The sequence below is a fragment of the Vitis riparia genome, chromosome 5, assembly GCF_004353265.1.
Source record: "Vitis riparia cultivar Riparia Gloire de Montpellier isolate 1030 chromosome 5, EGFV_Vit.rip_1.0, whole genome shotgun sequence".
Classification (NCBI taxonomy): domain Eukaryota; kingdom Viridiplantae; phylum Streptophyta; class Magnoliopsida; order Vitales; family Vitaceae; genus Vitis; species Vitis riparia.
In genome coordinates, this window is record NC_048435.1 from 7,868,656 (window position 1) to 7,887,468 (window position 18,813).

The following is an 18,813-nucleotide window of genomic DNA, read 5'->3' on the forward strand; positions in this document are numbered from 1 at the left end:
ACCAATTATTCTACGCATTTCTTTCATTTTTTCTTATGTCCACTTGGAATTCAAAGTACTTCGTCTAGGTTATGAAGTGGTGAATTTATCCATGAGTCCCTTAGGTATAGGTTCTCTACTTTCATTTACACTCCCACTCTCATTTCCATTCCCTAATGTTCCCATTGTTTTAAAGAAAGACAACGAAGGATGATGCCATATAACAATGACTCATTTTCAACTAATTTTGAGTCAATGAGTATAGGGACTCAATTCAATGACTCGTCAAATAAAGCCAACATTTTTTTCTCTTATATAATGGTGTCGATGGGTTATGGTAAGCCTTTTCCAAATCCTTCAAGTTCCACTAATGAAGAGTATGAAATGTTTAACTATCCTTCTTCTACACAAATGTCATACCACATTTCATATATATCAGATGCAACAAGAAGAATTTCAGACAAGCACATGGGATAACCCTAAGTTTCCCATCATGGAAAGGTTGTGGGTAGGAGTCAAGAAATTTTTGCATGGCATATTCGTACTTATAATCAGTTTATCGAAACTCTATGTCTTAGTATGAATATTGTATTAAATAAGATGAGATCATTTCATCTAACAATGTGATGAAACTACATCGATCATCATTTTGGTACCAAGGACTATTGCAACGTAATATATATTATGTATAAATTATTCTCATTCAATAAAATAAAATATTTCTTATCTTAATTCTAACTTGCTAAGTGTACACTTCCAAAATTCATATTTTATAACCTTAAAATCCAAGTATCAAATCTACTGATATAGTCTTATTTACCAATATTTTTTCTTTTGACCATATCTATGTCAATTACACTTACAAAATAACTTTAGTATGTGTATTCTTACTTATTTTATCATTTTTGGAGTTTTTTCCAAGTATTTCCATGAATTTTAAATAATTTTCGCTTCATTGATATTTTTATCAAAATATTTATTAATATTTTACCAATATTTCCAATATATTCATAAAATTCAAGTACCAATATATTCGTGTTTATCGATATTTTCATCTATTCATACCAACTACAAAAGCAAATATCCAATTTAGTATAAAACATCACATACATAAGGTTACTTACTGTTGAGGCATAAGGTACTACCTGCATGCGCCCTTTCTCCTCAAGTGTCTTAAGACACTAATATTGGGAAAAAAGAATTCCATGCTTGAAGGTTAGCAAACTTTTCTTAGAATCCTACATCACATACTTGATCAAAAGTTTGTCAATGTAGGTAGCTTGAGATAATGTCAATTTCCTATTCTTTTGTTTTCTTAGGACCTTGATCCCAATAATATAGTGCACATTTCCTAGATCCTTCATCTAAAACTGAGTAGACAATCAGATCTTGATTGTTGACAATAATCCTACATCATTACCAATAAGTAGAATGACATCTACGTACAATATCATAAACACCACCACGTTTCTTTGCACCTTCTTGTACACATAAGGTACATCCTCGTTTAGATCAAAGTTAAAGGTCTTGATTGCCTTCTCGAAACATTTGTTCCATGAGTGAGATGTTTGCTTTAAACCATAAATGGATTTATACAACTTACATACCATATGTTCTTAGCCCTTTTCTATTGAATCATTTAGTTGCACCATATAGCTACCCTCATCAAAATTACATTTCAAGAATGTAGTCTTGACATCCATTTGTCATATCTCATAGTTGACATGTGCTGCAATGGATAGGAGCATTCTGATGGACTTGAGCATTGCTATCGATGAGAAGGTATCCTCATAGTCGAAACCAGGTTTCTGATTACACCATTTGCTATAATCTTAGCCTTATATGCCTTAACTTTTCTATCTACTCCATTTTTTCTCTCTTGTAGACCCACTTGCACCCTATAAGTTTTATCCCTTCAAACGCTACAGGCTTATTTAGAATACATATATTCTAACTCTACTTCCATAACTCTTTGCCAAAGATGTGCATCCACATCACTCATTACTTCATCATAATTTGTGGGATTGATATCATGTTTCTTCGGGTGGCCTTGAAAGACTCTCCCAAATCATGAATCAATTTTGTTGTCTAACAATCCTCATATTACGACAAGTCGCCGATGTACAAGAAATAAGAATGGTTGATATTGGATTCATAGTTTTCTATGTTGTTGTGTGAATCTCATCTAGTACTTTTAAATCAACCTCACTCCTAGTCTTATTACTCATCATATAATCATCTTCTAGAAATCTGGCATTTGTACTGACAAATACTTTCTATGCGACCTAACTATAAAAGTAATAACCCTTAGTTTCTTTTGGATACCAATAAATTAGCAAATTTCTAATCTTAGTTCAAATGTGTCCACCTTTTGTTGGACATCCCATATGCAAATGTGATGTAAACTAGGTTTACAACCTATTCATATCTCTATAGGAGTCAAAGGTACTGACTTAGATGGAACTAAGTTAAGAGATATTTAGTAGTTGTTAGGATAAAACTCTTAAAAACATTAGATGTAACAAGATTTGAAATTTATTATTTATTTATAAAGTTTCAGTTTCACTATACAAAACATTTGAAATATGGTTAACATATTTGTACACATGTCCATGAATAGAAACATGGATTTTGAACAACTATATAAGGCAATTGCATTAGTTGAACAAGGTCAATAAACTTATACACGAGTGTATAAGACATCCTATTGCAAAGAAATTTAAGTATTTTTCTACAACTTTCTTGCTTATTTTCCTCATCAAAAGCACTTGAAAAGTTTTAACATATGGTAATTAAAAAATAAAAAAAAACTATTGTTAATTTTTTTTTTCAAAATTTTAAAAATCTAATAAATAGAAAAATAAATTGTTATTTTTTTTAAGATAGCATTAAAAAGTGGGAGAAAATCCTTTAAATTAAAACTTTATTTTTTTTTATCTTTAAGTTGATTTGTAAATATTTTGAAAATAAATAGAAAAATGAAAATATTTAATTTAATTTTAAGATAAAATTTAAAATATAGAAAATAATAATAACAACTTTGATATAAAATACAAAAACTTCTAAAGGCTAATATTGAAAAGTAATGAATTTTAATTTTTTTTTAAAAAAAATGAGCTATTAAAACATTTTTACCATGCCATATTTTAAAATTTTTTAATTTTTGAGATAGTAAAATGTTATCTTAAAATTCATTTAAAATATTTTAAACTTTTTTTTAATTTCAATTAAGATATTAAAATATTTAATATTGTTATTATCTCATCAATGGTCACCTCAACATTTTAAAGCTTGTAACAGAAGGTTTCACATGGGTATTTAGAAAGAGACAAGTAAAGGGTATTTAAGAGATTTTCGAACTTTGACATGTAAAAATTGCTCTCACGACAATTAATATTTTCCTTTACCCTTTCAACCCTTTCAACCAAGTATGCAAACAAGCACATCTATCCTAAATCATGACTCTCCCAAAGGTTATGTTTGTTTTTGAAAAATATTAAGAAAAAAAAAAAGTTAATTTTTTTAAAATTAAATATAATTAAAATTAGTTAAAAACATAAGAAAAGTGAGTTTTAACTCATTAATATGAAAATATATGAAAAAAAATCTCAATTTTTTTAAAATGGGTATTATTTTCATCTATTTAAAAATAATTTAAAATACATATACTTTTTAATAAGTCATATAATTATTTTCTAAAATATTCATTTTACTTGTCATATCATCAACAACAATGGACAATTAGACTCCTCCACATAAATATTTTCCATTTTTTTTAGATATGTTCTTTTATTATTATTATTATTACTATTTGGAATCTTTTTCTCCAAAAACAAGTACCTCATGGGAAGAGTTGAGAATTTGAAGAGCATGGACATTAGAAGTAGTAGTGAAACTTTGGTGGGTTGTAGATGTTAAGTTTTGCTAGGAATAGGATTTATGGTTTTTTTCCATAATCTCTTTAGGATTTTTTTTATTAAGGCAAGTTGAGGTTAATTTCAAGGACTCTAGTTGCTTGCTTGAAATATTTTTCTTGATTTTATCTTCACCTTCAATTCAAGAAATAGATATACAAATAAAATGTTATATATTGTTGTCTGAAAAAGGTAAATGAGTTTGAGCTACCTATGGAATGTTTGTTGATGGAGAGATAGAAAAAAAAAAAAAAAAAAAAGTCCTTATGGGTGTTTGTGTTTGGAGAAAAAAAAAAAATCTTAGATATAATAATAATAATAATAAACATATCTAAAAGAAAGAAAAATATTTATACAAAGTCTAATTATTAATTGGTGTTGATGAAACATTTATTTGGAAGAATCTAGTTGTCAATTAGTTTTGATGATATGACAAATAAAATGGGTATTTTAGGAGATAATTATATTATTCATTAAAAAGGGTATGTATTTCAATTTTCATTTTTTAAATAAATGAAGATAATATTGATTTAAAAATTTTGGAGTTCTTTTTTTCATATATTTACACATTAATGTTTCAAAACTCACTTTTCCTTAAAAACTTATATATTTTTAAATTATTGAATCTTTATATTGATGAGTTAAAATAAATAAAATGAGTTTCAAGTAGCAAGTAAAAATAATTTATCAATTTTAACTCTATTTTTTTTCTTTACTTTTTCTTTCTTCTACTTTCTCTCTCTACTTTTTTTCCTTACATTTTTCGATAACTAAACATAACCTAAAAATTATTAGATATTTTTATGCAAATAAAATCAATGAAGATTATATATAAATTTATAGATGGTGTTTTTTTTCTTAATTTTAAACATAACTTAAAATTAAATAGTGTTTAATAGGGTTGAGTATTAGTTTGTTTATTTTTATAATATTTAATTTCAATTAAACATTAAAAAAAAAATCAATATATTATTTTTTTATTTAGAGAAAGTAGAATATTTTAATTTTTTTTATTAAGCAAAAAATATATAATAAGTTATGAAAAAATAAATAAATGAACAACCTAAAATCGAAAAATAAAATTACTTTTAACAAAAAATTGAAAAGCAGACATCCTGCGAATTATTTTTTTCGAATTTGTCTGTTTTTTAGGAGATCATTTATCCTATTTTAAACAAATAGCCGCTCCCTGAGTAGTCTTGTCAATTAGACAACAAGAGATTCATCCATCCAAATTTCTCATAATTATGTTTAACTCTTTTTATTTGGCATGCATATGCTATCTAACTAATTAAGGATAGATTTGTAAATTCATTCGACCAGACAGCCTTAGAGAAAGCTATCCCTCACATCTTTGAAAGACACAGCCAACAATAATAAATTAATAATAATTAGTGATGGAAATCCATTATTAGTATGTGCGTATGGTTGTGCAGCATTGACTTGGAACGCGTCCAATTAATGATGATGGGAAAGAAGAAAATTCATGGAAACTTCTATGAAATTACAAAACTCTCCAACCTCCTTCTTTGTCTTCCCTGCTAAGCAAATTACGTCATTTTTTATATATATATTATTATTTCTATAATTTATTAATAATTATCCCCATATCTCACAAAGTTGAAAGTTCTTCAGAAGGTGGATCATTCTCTCTCATCATTTCACTAAGACAAGAAGCTCTTCGTCTTTGCCCTAATTATAATCATTGATTTAGGGTTAGGTTGGATTCAATGGGACAACAGCAATCCAAGGACGAGTTGCTTCATCAGCAAGTCGTTTATGGCAACGTTGAAGGGATCAAAGCACTTTCCAGAGAAGGTGCAGGCCTTGAGGTATTGCTGAAATTATTGCCTCTTTGTTTGGTCACTGAGATGGCTTTGGAAAATGATGGAAAATCTTTTATGTTGTGTTTTAAGCCCAGTTGATTGTAGGGTGTTTTCCCCGCTAGTTTTTGGTTTTCTTCTCGGCAACCATTGTGGTTGATTGAGTTGGTTTTGTGTCTATTTCGATGGGGTTAAGGGCCTGTTTGGGTTTTTTTTCACCGACTAGACTGGTTCCGGTTCCAGGATTATATAAAGATGTTTTCCGTTTTCCATTTCCCATTTTCTGTTCTAGAAACGTAAAATGACTTCTGAAAAACGCGCTTTTGGGAAACCAAAGAAAACAGTTCATGGGTTTCTAACTATGATGGTTTTGGTGCAGTGGACCGACAGAGAAGGAAAGACTCCATTGATTGTGGCGTGCATGTTTTCTGAACTTTTCAATGTTGCAAAAACTTTGATTGAATTGGGTGCCAATGTGAACGCTTACCGTCCTGGTAAGTGACTGTGGGTCTCATAGTAGCAAATTTTCGTGGGATTAGCTTTTGCTTGGACTCTTTTTTATTTTGTATTTTTGTATTTTTTTTTCTCCCAAATTTGTATTGATGATTATACATGTAGAATAATCTTGAACAATTTATCAAAAAGCCAAAGAGCTGGAATGATGATATCAGCAGCCAGGTGAAATTTGATTTGCATTCGTGTTACCCCTGATGCATACAGGACTTACCCGTGGAATGAAATTTGATTCATGAATTTGTTAGCATATGTTAGGATGTCTGTAAACAATGATTCTTAACTCGAATTGACACTTTTTTATGCTTAATTTATGTTACAGAACTCATCTCCAATGTTTAAACGTTTATTAGATATCTGGATTGCTATGATAAGGGAGGTTCAATCTGATTTTTTTTTTTTCCCCGTTAAATGATCAAAGGACGTCATGCTGGAACTCCTTTACATCATGCGGCAAAAAAGGGGCTTGAGGAAACTGTGAACTTGCTTCTTTCACATGGAGGTGCGTTGTAATGTCATGAAATCATGGATAAAACTTGCACTACTGCTATTGACTGATTTTTTTTTTCAGCAGTGAATGATAAGCCCTCTTCACTGCTACAATAAGTTAATAAATGGTTTGCTCTCTGAATTTTCAGCAAATGCATTAGTGATGAATGATGATTGTCAAACTGCACTTGATGTTGCTAGAGCAAAAGGGCACAGCAGAGTGGTCCGTGTGATTGAGGTACTTGTTAATGTTTGTAGCATAATGTAATTCTAATTTACTCGTCCCAATGTGCACTGTGGCATGATTCACTTTCTTTTTCCATGTTAATCGAAGATGATGACTGAAAACTATGTTTTCATTTGGTGCTTTTTTAGAGCCATATTTGCTTGTTCTCCGGTTGGCTGCGTGAGTTCTATGGGCCAGGCTTTCTGGAAGTACTAGCTCCTCAATGGGTTTCAAGAAAAGTGTGAGTACAAAGTCATCTGACTTTTTGCGGAATTTTTAATCACTTGATTTTCTTTCTCAGTTTGTAGTGAAGGAACTATTCTTCTACAGCAGTTGCTATTTTTGCTAATTAAGTTTTTATTATTTTTAGTTGGGTTGTTATTTTACCATGTGGATCACGTAAGCCTACAAAGCCTTTCAAATTGGAGCTTGCTATATATTCTAGCTTGCAGGTATTACCGAGTGTTCTCACCTTGCTAGTTATTTGGTTTGAATTGTTAGGATTTAATGTTTTATTCATCTGCTTTTTGTCTGCAATGAATAGTAGTTGTTTGGTTTAGACTTTATATATGGATGATTGTAAAAGAATTCTTGAGCTCAGGTTTGATTTGATTTTGATGTTTTTAGATTTTTAAAATACAATAATAAATGTTGGGATTCATATATTAATTATCTTTAGTTCAGTGATTTAGCTCATGTCTACTTCTTTACTAAAATAAGTAGTTCTGCTTGGTTTTCTGCTTTGTTAACAATAATTTTCATGTTCATTTTAATGCCTTAAATATATAGTTTCTCCTTTTATCCCCATATCTTTCAGATGTTTTAAATTGCTTATAATGTTGTTGCGTTGAATAACAACTTTTCATTTATGAATCCTGTGTGTTTGAGTTGATTAGAGTTGTTATATTTTGTATCAATTTTGTCCTTCTCTTGACATGCTGGATAGAGTATCATGCAGTTTCATAGGGTCAATCCTCAGTGTGAAAAAGACAAAGGACGTATATGTTTGGTGCACCTTATTCTGCATCTTCTTTGAAGGCAGTCTATTTGTTGGAAATGGAAGTTTCGAATCTAGTTTTCCATTTTGTGGGCATTTCTCTCCAGAAAGGGAGTTGTTGTCACCCCTGCCTTGTTCTCATATTGGCTTTCCTTTGGGTCTAGTATAGCATTCCAGTCTTGCTGATTGTGCTTACTGCTTCCTCAGGACCTTTTGAACTCTTTGATGAACCTAATTACAGGATGAACCATTGGTCTGTCATGCCTTAATTATAACATCTATTTGATTGTTGCAACTTCCATCTGTACCTTATGGCCATTTGTGATGGTTTTCACATGCTGAGATAAATCTTCCGTAAAGCCACCAAGTGCCATTCCACCAAGAAGTTATTGCTTTCTGACAGTTCATAATTGTTTAGCTGCTGGTTCAGTATCAAAATCGCGTTTAATTAGTATTGGTTGTCTAATATCTTCAATTTCAGCTTGCACCTTGTGGTGCCTGCAGCTTCTAAAATGTCAGTGATAGAGCAGTTTTATTGGTCAATGAGGAAAAAAAGTGTAATTTTTGAACAAATATCGATCTTCATCTTATAAATGGGTACTGTTTTTTCTTATATTCATGGTTAGGAGGGTCTATTTTATTTCACCCATTCTGCACTGGCTTGGTATTACTAGTACTTCTCTGCACATATAAAATTCCGTACTCTTTGTTTCATGGTAATGGTGATATTTTGTTTCTGTTAAATTCATGAAGCTGTGATGTTATAACTTGGTAAGTTATCTTATATGGTGATGGTGATATTGATGCATGAGCAGGATGCCCAACCACGTACTACTATTGCACTGTGGAAAGCCAATATGGATGAAGCAAAGTTTGAAGATCCTGATCCTGCAGTGATAATTCTTGATAACTCCACCAGTAATATCTTAATGCTGAAATATGTTTCTGGGATTTCCTTGTCATATTTGGAAGTTGACCTAATACTGTTTTCATGCTGTGCATAGTTTGATTGTTTTTCTTTTATATCCATGCATAGTCTCAAGGGGCAGGAGGAGGAGACGATGCTACACCTCCCGAGAGGCGAGGTGTAAGCCTCGAGCGCTTAGGCGTAAGTACGATGACTGTTGAATTGTTTAAAGTAAAAATAGAATTATAAAAATTAAGAGAATTACTGAAGCATGACAAATTGGATAACTTATTGAAGAAAAACATTGATACATTTGTTTTTCTCATATAGTAAAGCTCAGAAACAGAAGCAAATTGGTTTAACTAAAAATAGAATCATAAAAGTGAAGAAAGTTGCAGAAGCATGATAAATGGGTGGGAGGAAGGGGAGTGAAGAAAATTAAAGAAGCATGAAAAAATGGATAACTCATTTAATAAAAACCTTTGGAAGAGGGAGGGAGGGAGGGAGTGTTGAAAATTAAAGAAGCATAACAAATTGGATAACTCATTTAGCATAAACTTTTGGGTAGGGAGAGATGGAGGCAAGAAAATTGAAGCATGGAAAAGTAGATAACTCATTTAAGAAAAACTTTAGATAGATAGGGTGATGGGCGCAGGACAATTGAAGAAGCATGACAATGTAGATAATTGATTTAAGAAAAACTTTAGATTGATGGATGGATAGATCGATAGATATTTAGATAACTGATTTAGCAAAAACTTTTTGGATAGGGAGAGATGGCGGTAGGAAAAGTGAAGAAACATAACAAAGTAGATTACTCATTAAGAAAAACTTTAGGTAGTTAGGCAAATAAATAGATAGATAACTCATTTAACAAAAAACATTTTGGGTAGGGAAAGGGAATAAGCATCACAAAGGAGATAACTCATTTAAGGAAAAACTTTAGATAGATAGGTAGATAGATAGATGGATGTTCCATTGACTTGTAAACCCCTCAAATATTTGTTATTGAATCTATTATTCTAGAATAGATCCCCCAAGGTTTTAAACATAGTGTAAACCATGAAATATTAGTTTTCAATTTATGTTAACAAGTAAATGCCATCTATTCTAATTAATGTTCGTGTGTTTCATCTAAAATAGGATTTGAGTCTTTATGGCTGCATCTTCAAAGTTAAAATCTGTCATCAATGTTACGAAAGGCTATTGAGGCTATAGTTTTTGAAAGGTGCACTTAAAGCGTGTCTAGGCCTAAGATGCAACCACTCCCTAGTTACAACGCCTCACTTGCTAAGGCATGTGCCTTGTTGAAGAGGAGAGCAGTGTGCCTCATCTACCTGACTTTTCTTTTTTCAATACTTTTATCCTTATAATTTCTAATTGTATATTGAAATTTGTATAATTTTACGTTGAATGTTTATTTTAAATGTTTGGAATCTTAAATTTTTATTAGTTGGATTAGATTTTGGATCATATTTTATAAAATTGATATGCATCCTAGGTAACGTTTCACTTTGCTAAGGCGTGTGTGCCTTGTGTTGCGCCTTGCACCTAAGCTATGGGAGATTTTTGCGCTTTAGGTGTGCCTTGTGCTTTTTAAAACTATGATTGAGGCTTGACTCAAGGCAAGACTTTGCAAATTAGCCTTGAAGCTAAAGCCTCAATTAGGGTAATTAAGGCTTAAGCCTCACCTTGTTGAGGCTTACAACTTTGACGATATATTGTCAAGGCTATTAAGGTTTAAGCCTCAAATATCCAAAGGGTTTTAATGGGTTTCTTGCTTTGTTTTTTTGGTATATATTTTATAAAGGCTTAAGCCTCAATATTCAATGAGTTTTAGTGGATTCTATGCTTTTGTGGGCTTTTGTTAGAGATTTTAGAAGTTTTGTATTGGGTCCTAACTTAAGTTAAATCTGTTAAGAAATAAGAGTTTTGTTGACTTCTAGTTAACCCTTTAAATGGAAGGGAAAAAGAGAGATTGAGAAGGAAGAACAGGGGAATTGTTGGCTATCCTAGCTACTAATCTCATATATAATCATTATCTTATTATTGATAGATAAGGAAAAATAGATTGCAATTGGTGGATGATGGAGAAGAATAGGTGGATGTTAATATTGATAGGAAAGACAATAATGACAAGGTGGTTTGGAAAGACAATAAGAAGGAATTGTTTTTTGTCAAATCTTTCATTGAGGTTTTGGATGTGAGGAGGGTGATCATATTTCCAAAGAACATTATTTGGAATCCATGGTTACCATCCAAAGCCAGCTTTTTTTTGCATGAGAAGGTAGTTGGGGAAGAGTTCTAACTTTAGATAATCTTCAAAAGAGAGGGCGACCTTTGGAAAATAGATGTTATCTATGTAAGCAAGAGGGGGAGTCTATTGATCATTTGCTTCTTCATTCATCTAAAGCAAGGCTTCTATAGCACATATTGTTTTCCTTATTTGGGGTGGCCTAGGCGATCTCTTCTTCAGTGAGGGTATGCTCTTAAGTTAGCAAGGCTCTTTTGTTGGGAAGAAAAGGAAAAAGGTGTGGAACGTTGCTCCTCTTTGCATTTTTTGGACAATCTAGAGGAAACAGGATCAAATAGCTTTAGAAAATAAGGAATAGAATGACCAATGATTAAAACTTTTGTTTCTTTGTAATCTCTCTTCTTGGGTTAGCATGTACATAAGGGAAGACTCAATGCCCTTGTTTGATGTTGTAGAGTGCGTGGGGTGGGCTTGGGTGTTTTTTGTGCTCTTTTTGGAGGGCTTGCTTTAGGTGCTCCTTGTATACGTCCTGTGCACGTTGGTGTACTTGGCTTCTTTTTTAAATTTTTATATACATTTCTTTACCTATCAAAAAAAAAAAAAAAAAAAAAACATTGATGGGAAGGTTGATATAGCAATTAGATATGATTATATTCCTTGGAGGTCCCTATTAGTGACATTAGCATTAAAAATTATTTGATGAAGCCATGAGAGAGAGCTAAATTTTAGTACAGAGAAAAAGGAACTAAATTAGAAACTAATGATAAATAAATATTATTATGAAGTTTATGCCTTTTTTTGTTCAATTTTCTTGTGACTTTATTAGTATTTTTATGATTTTTTGAGATTTATTATTATTTAGTTATTTAAGTTGAGGCTTACACCTCATTTTGCCTTGAGGCTTCGCCTCATTTCGGCAAAATGTCTCAAGACTTACCTTTAGCCTTCTAAAACATGGTTTGTCATCTAAATTTGACTACATTATAATAATATAATCTAAATTCTAACAAGAATGGGTAAGTACCATATAAAAACTAAGGATAAAAATATTGGTTTTCATAAAAATGCCCGTGATTAGATTTTATGGATATATCAGGATATATCGGGAAATATTAATAGAAGTTTTGACAAAAAATATCAATGGGGTGAAAATTAATCAAAACTTATAGAAATATTAGGGAAAACTCCAAAAATGATAAGATGAAACAATAATACGCATGTTGAAGAAATTAATATATGTATGATATAATTTGTAATATTCAACAAAAATTTGTAGAATTTGAAAATACACTTAATATTAAAATGACGATTTATTTACTTTGTATTGAATGATGATATACATAATTATTTTTTCTGTTTAAAAATATTTATAATTTCATTACAAATTTATATATTTTGTATTTAATAACTTGTACAAGACTCATGATTTTTGTATTTTCAATAATAAATTAAATGAAATTTGAAAATAAGATAATTAAAATTTCATTTTATTTATTTTATATTCTGTAAATATATTAAAGATTTAAGAGTAAATATGGTATATTATTTTTGATAGGTAAGAGCAAACATAGTATATATAATATGTAGTCACATATATAAAACAAAGGGCTATGGTTGCCCAAGTGGAGCAGGCTCAATTTTGCACCTGGAGGAACCAGGTTTAAGTGCCACCCCCCCCCCCCCCCCCCCATGCCGCCACAATATCCTTATTTTTGGGCTTTCACCGCGTGATGGGCTTTGACCAACCACATTAACTGCACCCAACCATGTTGACCGCTGTGAGGCATTAAGAAAATCCCGAAAAAATGCTGATAAATGGGTAACATTGAGTAAATTTCGACCCATAGTTTTAAAAGGCATGCTTTAAATGTGCCTAGGCTCAAGGCGCAACCACTCCCTAGTTATAGCTCCTTGCTAGCCAAGACATGCTCCTTATTGAAGAGGCGCGTCTTTACTCTTCCTTTATAAACATTTTTATTCTTGAAATTTTTAATTGTATATTGAAATTTATATAATTTCATTACTTTTTTATTGAATGCTTCTTTTAAATATTTGGAATCTTTAATTTTTTATTGATTGGATTAGATTTTGAATCATATTTTATAAAATTGATATGCATCCTATGTCACATTTCACTTCATTCAAGTGTGCCTTGTGCTACAACTTGTGCCTAAGCTATAGGAGACTTTTGCGCCTTGCACCTTTTAAAACTATGTTTCGACCTTTGGATATTCCCTAGTCATATGTTGTATCAAGTTCCATTGACACCTGATATAGTGTTGATGTTTTGCTGACTTTCGACCACATTTTCATTACTGGTAAAAACTACACTGTGCCATTTACTTGTGATTCCATCAACATATGCTGTGAAATCCTTTCATGTGGATAGATCTGCAAATCTTTGAAGCGTGTTTAAATGGTGTGAAGATGAAATTTTTGTTGTTAGTTTGTGTTAAGGAATAAAAACTCTTATCATGATTCATACACCAAACATAAGATGAAACTCTAGGCATGAGGTATATGCCTTATGGCTGCCTCACTCTGTCATCCACAATATTTAGAATCTGAGCATCGATGGCTGCTTTCAAATGTTTCCTTTGGCATTGCTTCGAGATGTCCTGAGGCAGAAAACCTGTGTACGTTCTAAATGATACAGTCATGTATAAAACCTCTGAAAGTTAGCAATGAAACATAGAGGAATTGGACTTATATTAAACATTTGCCCCTAATTCCATTTGGAATAGGCTTACCATTTTTTTTTCTTTAAACATTTCTTTTATTTCTTTATGTCTAGGAAAAAATTTCTATGATCTTAATTTTGTGCTTTGGTTGACAATCTTTATATTTTTATTTTTATTCTCAAATGGAAATGTAAGTTCTACATGTTGTAATGCTCTTGAAATTGTTTTTCTTTACAGAGACCCAGATTAAACTTGCACCTGAGAAAAAAAGCGACAGTCAGCAACTGCAATGGTTTTGTAATGCATGCAAGGGAATTCCACAGGTAAAATACACACTCAGTGTACCAATGTTTCTCATCTCACATGTTTCCATAGAGCATTTCTAGAATTTGTGCATCCATGATGTGTTTGATGCGTGCAGATTTGACTACTTTTAGTGCTTTTAGGAGTAAAATTAAGTCCTAAACTTTAATATATTGATTGGGAAGAGGTCTTGCTTGTCACTAATTGTTGGCCTTTTATTGGGCATATTCATGGTGAAGATTGAAGATGAAAAAAATTGAATACTTGGAAGAACTTTGCTCTTGCTTCCTTTGTCTCTTTTCCCACTCCTCTTTCTCCCTCTTTAACTTTTTCATAGGCAAATAAGAATATTAAAAGTGCTAATGTAAAAAAATGAAAAAATAAAAAACAATATAAAATTGGAGGGCATTTCTTTAGCACAGAGGAAGTGTGAAAAGGGGCTGAAGATCTAAAAGATGCACAAGCAAAATCCACATCAACCTCTCACTACTTAGAATGCAACCACTCAATGAAGTCTAAAAGGGATGGAAATCAGTTTGAAAACTGTCTTGATGAGACCAACGCGGTAAATGTTAAAAATAAAGGAATCCTTGAGAAATTAGTATGAGGAAGAGTTGTTCTTCAAGCCTTCTTTCCCTTCTTGCCCACAAAACACCCATGTCAACCCTTTAGTCACTTTTTCACCCAAGAAGGGAGGACCCAAAGGTGCGCAAGAGTACAAATGCCACTGGCCCCCAGCATTCCTATAATGGATGAGGAGATGGTCAACTCATTTTTCTGCATTTTAACACATAACAACAACTCACCAAAAACCACCTTGTTCTTTTGAGTTGATCCAAGGTTAGGGTGTTTCCCCTTGCAGTCTCTTATGCAAAGAAATCCTCTTTTGTAGGAGCTCAAGAGCTCCACACTCTTTGAGTGGTAAGACACTTGAAGCACTAAACAATCCTCCTCCCCATTGCACATCCTGGGCACTTAAGGAGGCTTCTAGAGCAACCCCTCAATGTTGTCCACCTCAATCTAGGAAATGTCTTGGGAAACATTGAGATCCCAAATGACCTTCCCACAGTCTGCCACCTGAAAATCGGCTAACGAAGCCCCCTTACAACATGCAAGAGAAGAGATGGAAAAGAGTCCTTGAAAGGAGAATCAACAAACCAAACATTCCAAAACTTGATTCTTAATGTGCTTGAGGCACCAAATCTAAATTCCTGAAGAATTATTTTCTTGTCCTTCTGTCTTCTTATCCCTTTTATTTGATACACATTGAGCACCTGATCTGAATTCATTTGTGGGATTCCTCTTTTATTCTCTCATCAAATTCTGTGCATTGAGTACAATATCAAATTTCCTATTTGGAATTCTTCCATTCTTCTATTATTTTGAAGAGCCCCAACAGAGATACATCATCTCTTTTGGTTGGATGGGTTGGGTCTGAGCCTCTGGCTTGCATCTTCTTCATTGGACTTCCCCAACTTGAATTAACGAAGGCTTATCCCAACTACTTGAGGTTAACTACATAAATTCTTTATCATTATTTTGCTCTACCTTGAGGTATGTCCTCTATTAGGTTCTTGGCAACCATACCATTTCTCACTACTTTTATCATTGCCTTTTTTTTTTTTGTCTCATCTTTTTGGTGCCACTAACTTGGCTAAAACTCTCCTTGGTACTTTTGGGCTTTGTTGCACATTACTGCACCATGTTGCAAACCATAGTAGAGGGATCTGGGGGGATGTGATTTGTGATTCAATCTTACTACTGACTAAAATAAAAAAATAAATTACCCATAAAATAAAACTGCTTTGTACATTAATCACTAAATGAACCTTACACTGGAAATATTCATGTCAAAACGTTGCTCCTAAGACATGTGAGTTAATAATTTAGGTTATAACTGCCTTGCTCGCTACAAAATTTACTTCTAACACAGGCCTTTTGAAATGTTTCAGGCAATGCATCCTCCTGCATTTTTACATAATGCCCAGACTCCAGCTGTTCCACCCACTGCACCACCAACTGCAGAAGATTTAGAATTAGCAATGGCAATTAATGCCTCCATTCAGTCTGCTATGCAGGAGGGGCCACCTCTTCTTGATTCACCTTCAAGTTTTGAAAATGGTGCATCCACCAGTTGGAATAATTCAGTGAATATCACTAATCACAATTGCCCAGATGCTTTAGTAGGACCAGTAGCACCTGCTTCTTCAAAAGCCAGTAGCAGTGAATGTGTAGTTCATGAAGCTGGCCCAAGCACCAATTCCACTCAGCATATCCAGATTGAGACTCACATTCCTGATATACCTGTCCAAGCCTCAACTGCATCAGCTCCACCAATTGCTGATGAGGTTGTAGATGATGGTCCGGTTCAGTATCCATCAATTGATTCCAGCCCTGTTGATTTGACTTCCCCAGCTTTTGAGACATCAGCTGCTGCATCAGAGCAGAGCAAAGAAGGTGGTGCTGCCTCATCGTGTGTCATATGTTTGGATGCTCCAATTGAGGGGGCTTGCATACCATGTGGCCATATGGCTGGATGCATGTCTTGTTTGAATGAAATCAAAGCCAAGAAGTGGGGTTGCCCTGTGTGTCGTGCCAAGATCGACCAGGTTGTAAAGCTGTATTTTGTTTAACTATTGGAACAGAATATGGTGCAGCCTTATATGGTTAGTGAGCTTTTTCCACCCTGGATTTTATTAATCTCCTGTAAAGAAGGTAGAAGCAGAAAATCAGAATTCTCCCCATGCTTTCTGAAAGATCACTGTCATCTCCTCCATCATTGAGGTTGGATTATTTACAACATCACCACTTTTGACATCTGAGGGGCAGGCCTTTTTTTTTTGTTTTTTTTTTTTTTGTCGTCTTGTTTTTTTATTGTTATTAAATTAGGTAAAAAAATTTAAACTACTTGAGTGGTATGATTTGTGCATCATCAGTTCTTGAGGGAGTTTGGAGAGGTTTGTGATCCTTCAGAAATCATGGAGGAGCTTATGGGCATATTAAGAAACTTTCCTGGAGGTTTCTCAAACAAAAGGAGAAAAAAACAGAACAAAAAAGAGTACTCAGTAATCAATTTTGCAGGTGGAAATGGGCTACAGTGGAAGAGACAACTTCAGCAATGGTTCAGTGTTTGCAAAGTTGCTTTGTCTATTCTGTGGCTGACAAAGGAGAGGCACCATCCATGGAACTGCTCGGTAATTATTCAACTTTGAATCTTTTATGCAATCATTCTATCATCGCTTACAACTGAAGCAAATTCAGTGTATGTTTTGTACATTCTACTAGTATGTGAGTTATTGTGTGAATTGAGTATTGCAAAAGCTTTCGAATGTATAGGGCTTATTACACTTGTGGAACAACTATTACATAAAATATATGTTGTGGGGTGAAAGAAAACAGCAGCAGGTCCTTGTCCCAACATCAGAGGTTGAATCATAAAACAATTAGTCATTTAAGTAGAACTACTTGTTCAAGATAAAAATGATTTAGTGAGTTCAAAAATTGCCTTTTGTAAATGGGAGAAATATCAGCAATTCTAACCCTAAATCCTTTCAAAATACCCTATCCCTTCCTAAATCAATTTGAATCGACCCATCTGATAACTGGCAGTTTGGCTTTGGATAAGAAATGATCCCCTCCAACATTTCTTATCAGTGTCTAGGTGTTTCAGATGTATCTAAAAAATAATTTTCAAAATAATTGAGTTTTCTGGTATGATTATGTTTGGACCCCAGTGGTCTATGATTTATTTTCCCCATCTGGTTAGTTTTCGGATTGAAAATTTTTTTGGTATAGAAATATAAATACTTGTAAGCTATAGTCACCCTCCTTTCCTTGATAACAAAGGTAGCACCGGGCATGGAATAAAGCATATATTGGAATGGAAGCAAATTTGAAGTCAACTTGTAGGACACACTGGCTTGGAATTAGCAAATAGTGGGTCTGAACATTCTGTAGAAAGTAACACTCTATTCTCTAAAAACACCCTGAAACAACTTTGCCTGATTCTTCTTTTTTCTTTATCTTCTTGTCTTGCATGATATTACTGAATATTACTGACTATGAATAGAGAAAATTTGGGGAGAGGGAGAAAGGATGATATGATATATCATTTTTTTCCCCCTTTCCTACAAATAATATAGTGATTTTTTCGGAAATAAAACACTCTGGGAACCGAGGATGACACCCTTGAAGACTTGAAATTTGAAAGAAATTCAGAATATTATTCAGTTCATCGCTTTTTCTAGGAAACCTTCCTTACAAAAATCTTGAAAATAACATGGGTTTCATTAAAATTTAGTATTGGGGTATAAAACTAGTGATTTTCAAGTCTGCTAAGCGGTTTGTTATCATCAAAGTCTAACAACAAGAACAGATCAAACCTTGTAATTTTTTAATTTTTAGAATTTTTATTTTTAATAATAACTTCCAAAACTTGCCCATGGAAAAGACAGAGGAAAAATGACTTGATGGAAAATACCAAAATGGAAATTGGTATTTTCGTAGGTGATCTTAATCATGTTGGCTTTACAATTTTCGAGACTGAAATGAAGAAGGTGGCGTACCACATTAATTCAACTGAAGTTACAAGACATGATTGGGCTCATCAGCTTGTGAATCAAATGAATATCTGGTTTGCTAATTGCATGACAAGAAACCTAAAAACAGGCAGCAATGTGCCCTATCAACTGTTGATTCAAAGCAGAAGCAGCTAACTTTTCCCCCTC

At 32.9% G+C, this 18,813-nt stretch overlaps 1 protein-coding gene across 2 annotated transcripts; it reads left to right on the forward strand.

Annotated features, from left to right (window-relative positions):
• The first annotated feature begins 5,522 nt into the window (after positions 1-5,522).
• LOC117914307 (putative E3 ubiquitin-protein ligase XBAT35) lies at positions 5,523-17,509 on the forward strand. Of its 2 annotated transcripts, XM_034829585.1 has the most exons (11): positions 5,523-5,725; positions 6,096-6,210; positions 6,651-6,731; positions 6,868-6,956; positions 7,094-7,185; positions 7,315-7,396; positions 8,757-8,859; positions 8,978-9,049; positions 14,021-14,106; positions 16,039-16,752; positions 17,168-17,509. In XM_034829585.1, the coding sequence occupies exons 1-10, from the start codon at positions 5,624-5,626 to the stop codon at positions 16,717-16,719; spliced, it is 1,503 nt and encodes a 500-aa protein (XP_034685476.1). In that variant the 5' UTR covers positions 5,523-5,623; the 3' UTR covers positions 16,720-16,752; positions 17,168-17,509. The 2 variants fall into 2 exon arrangements, with proteins under 2 accessions (XP_034685476.1, XP_034685477.1); XM_034829586.1 differs by lacking the exon at positions 8,978-9,049.
• The last annotated feature ends 1,304 nt before the right edge of the window (positions 17,510-18,813 follow it).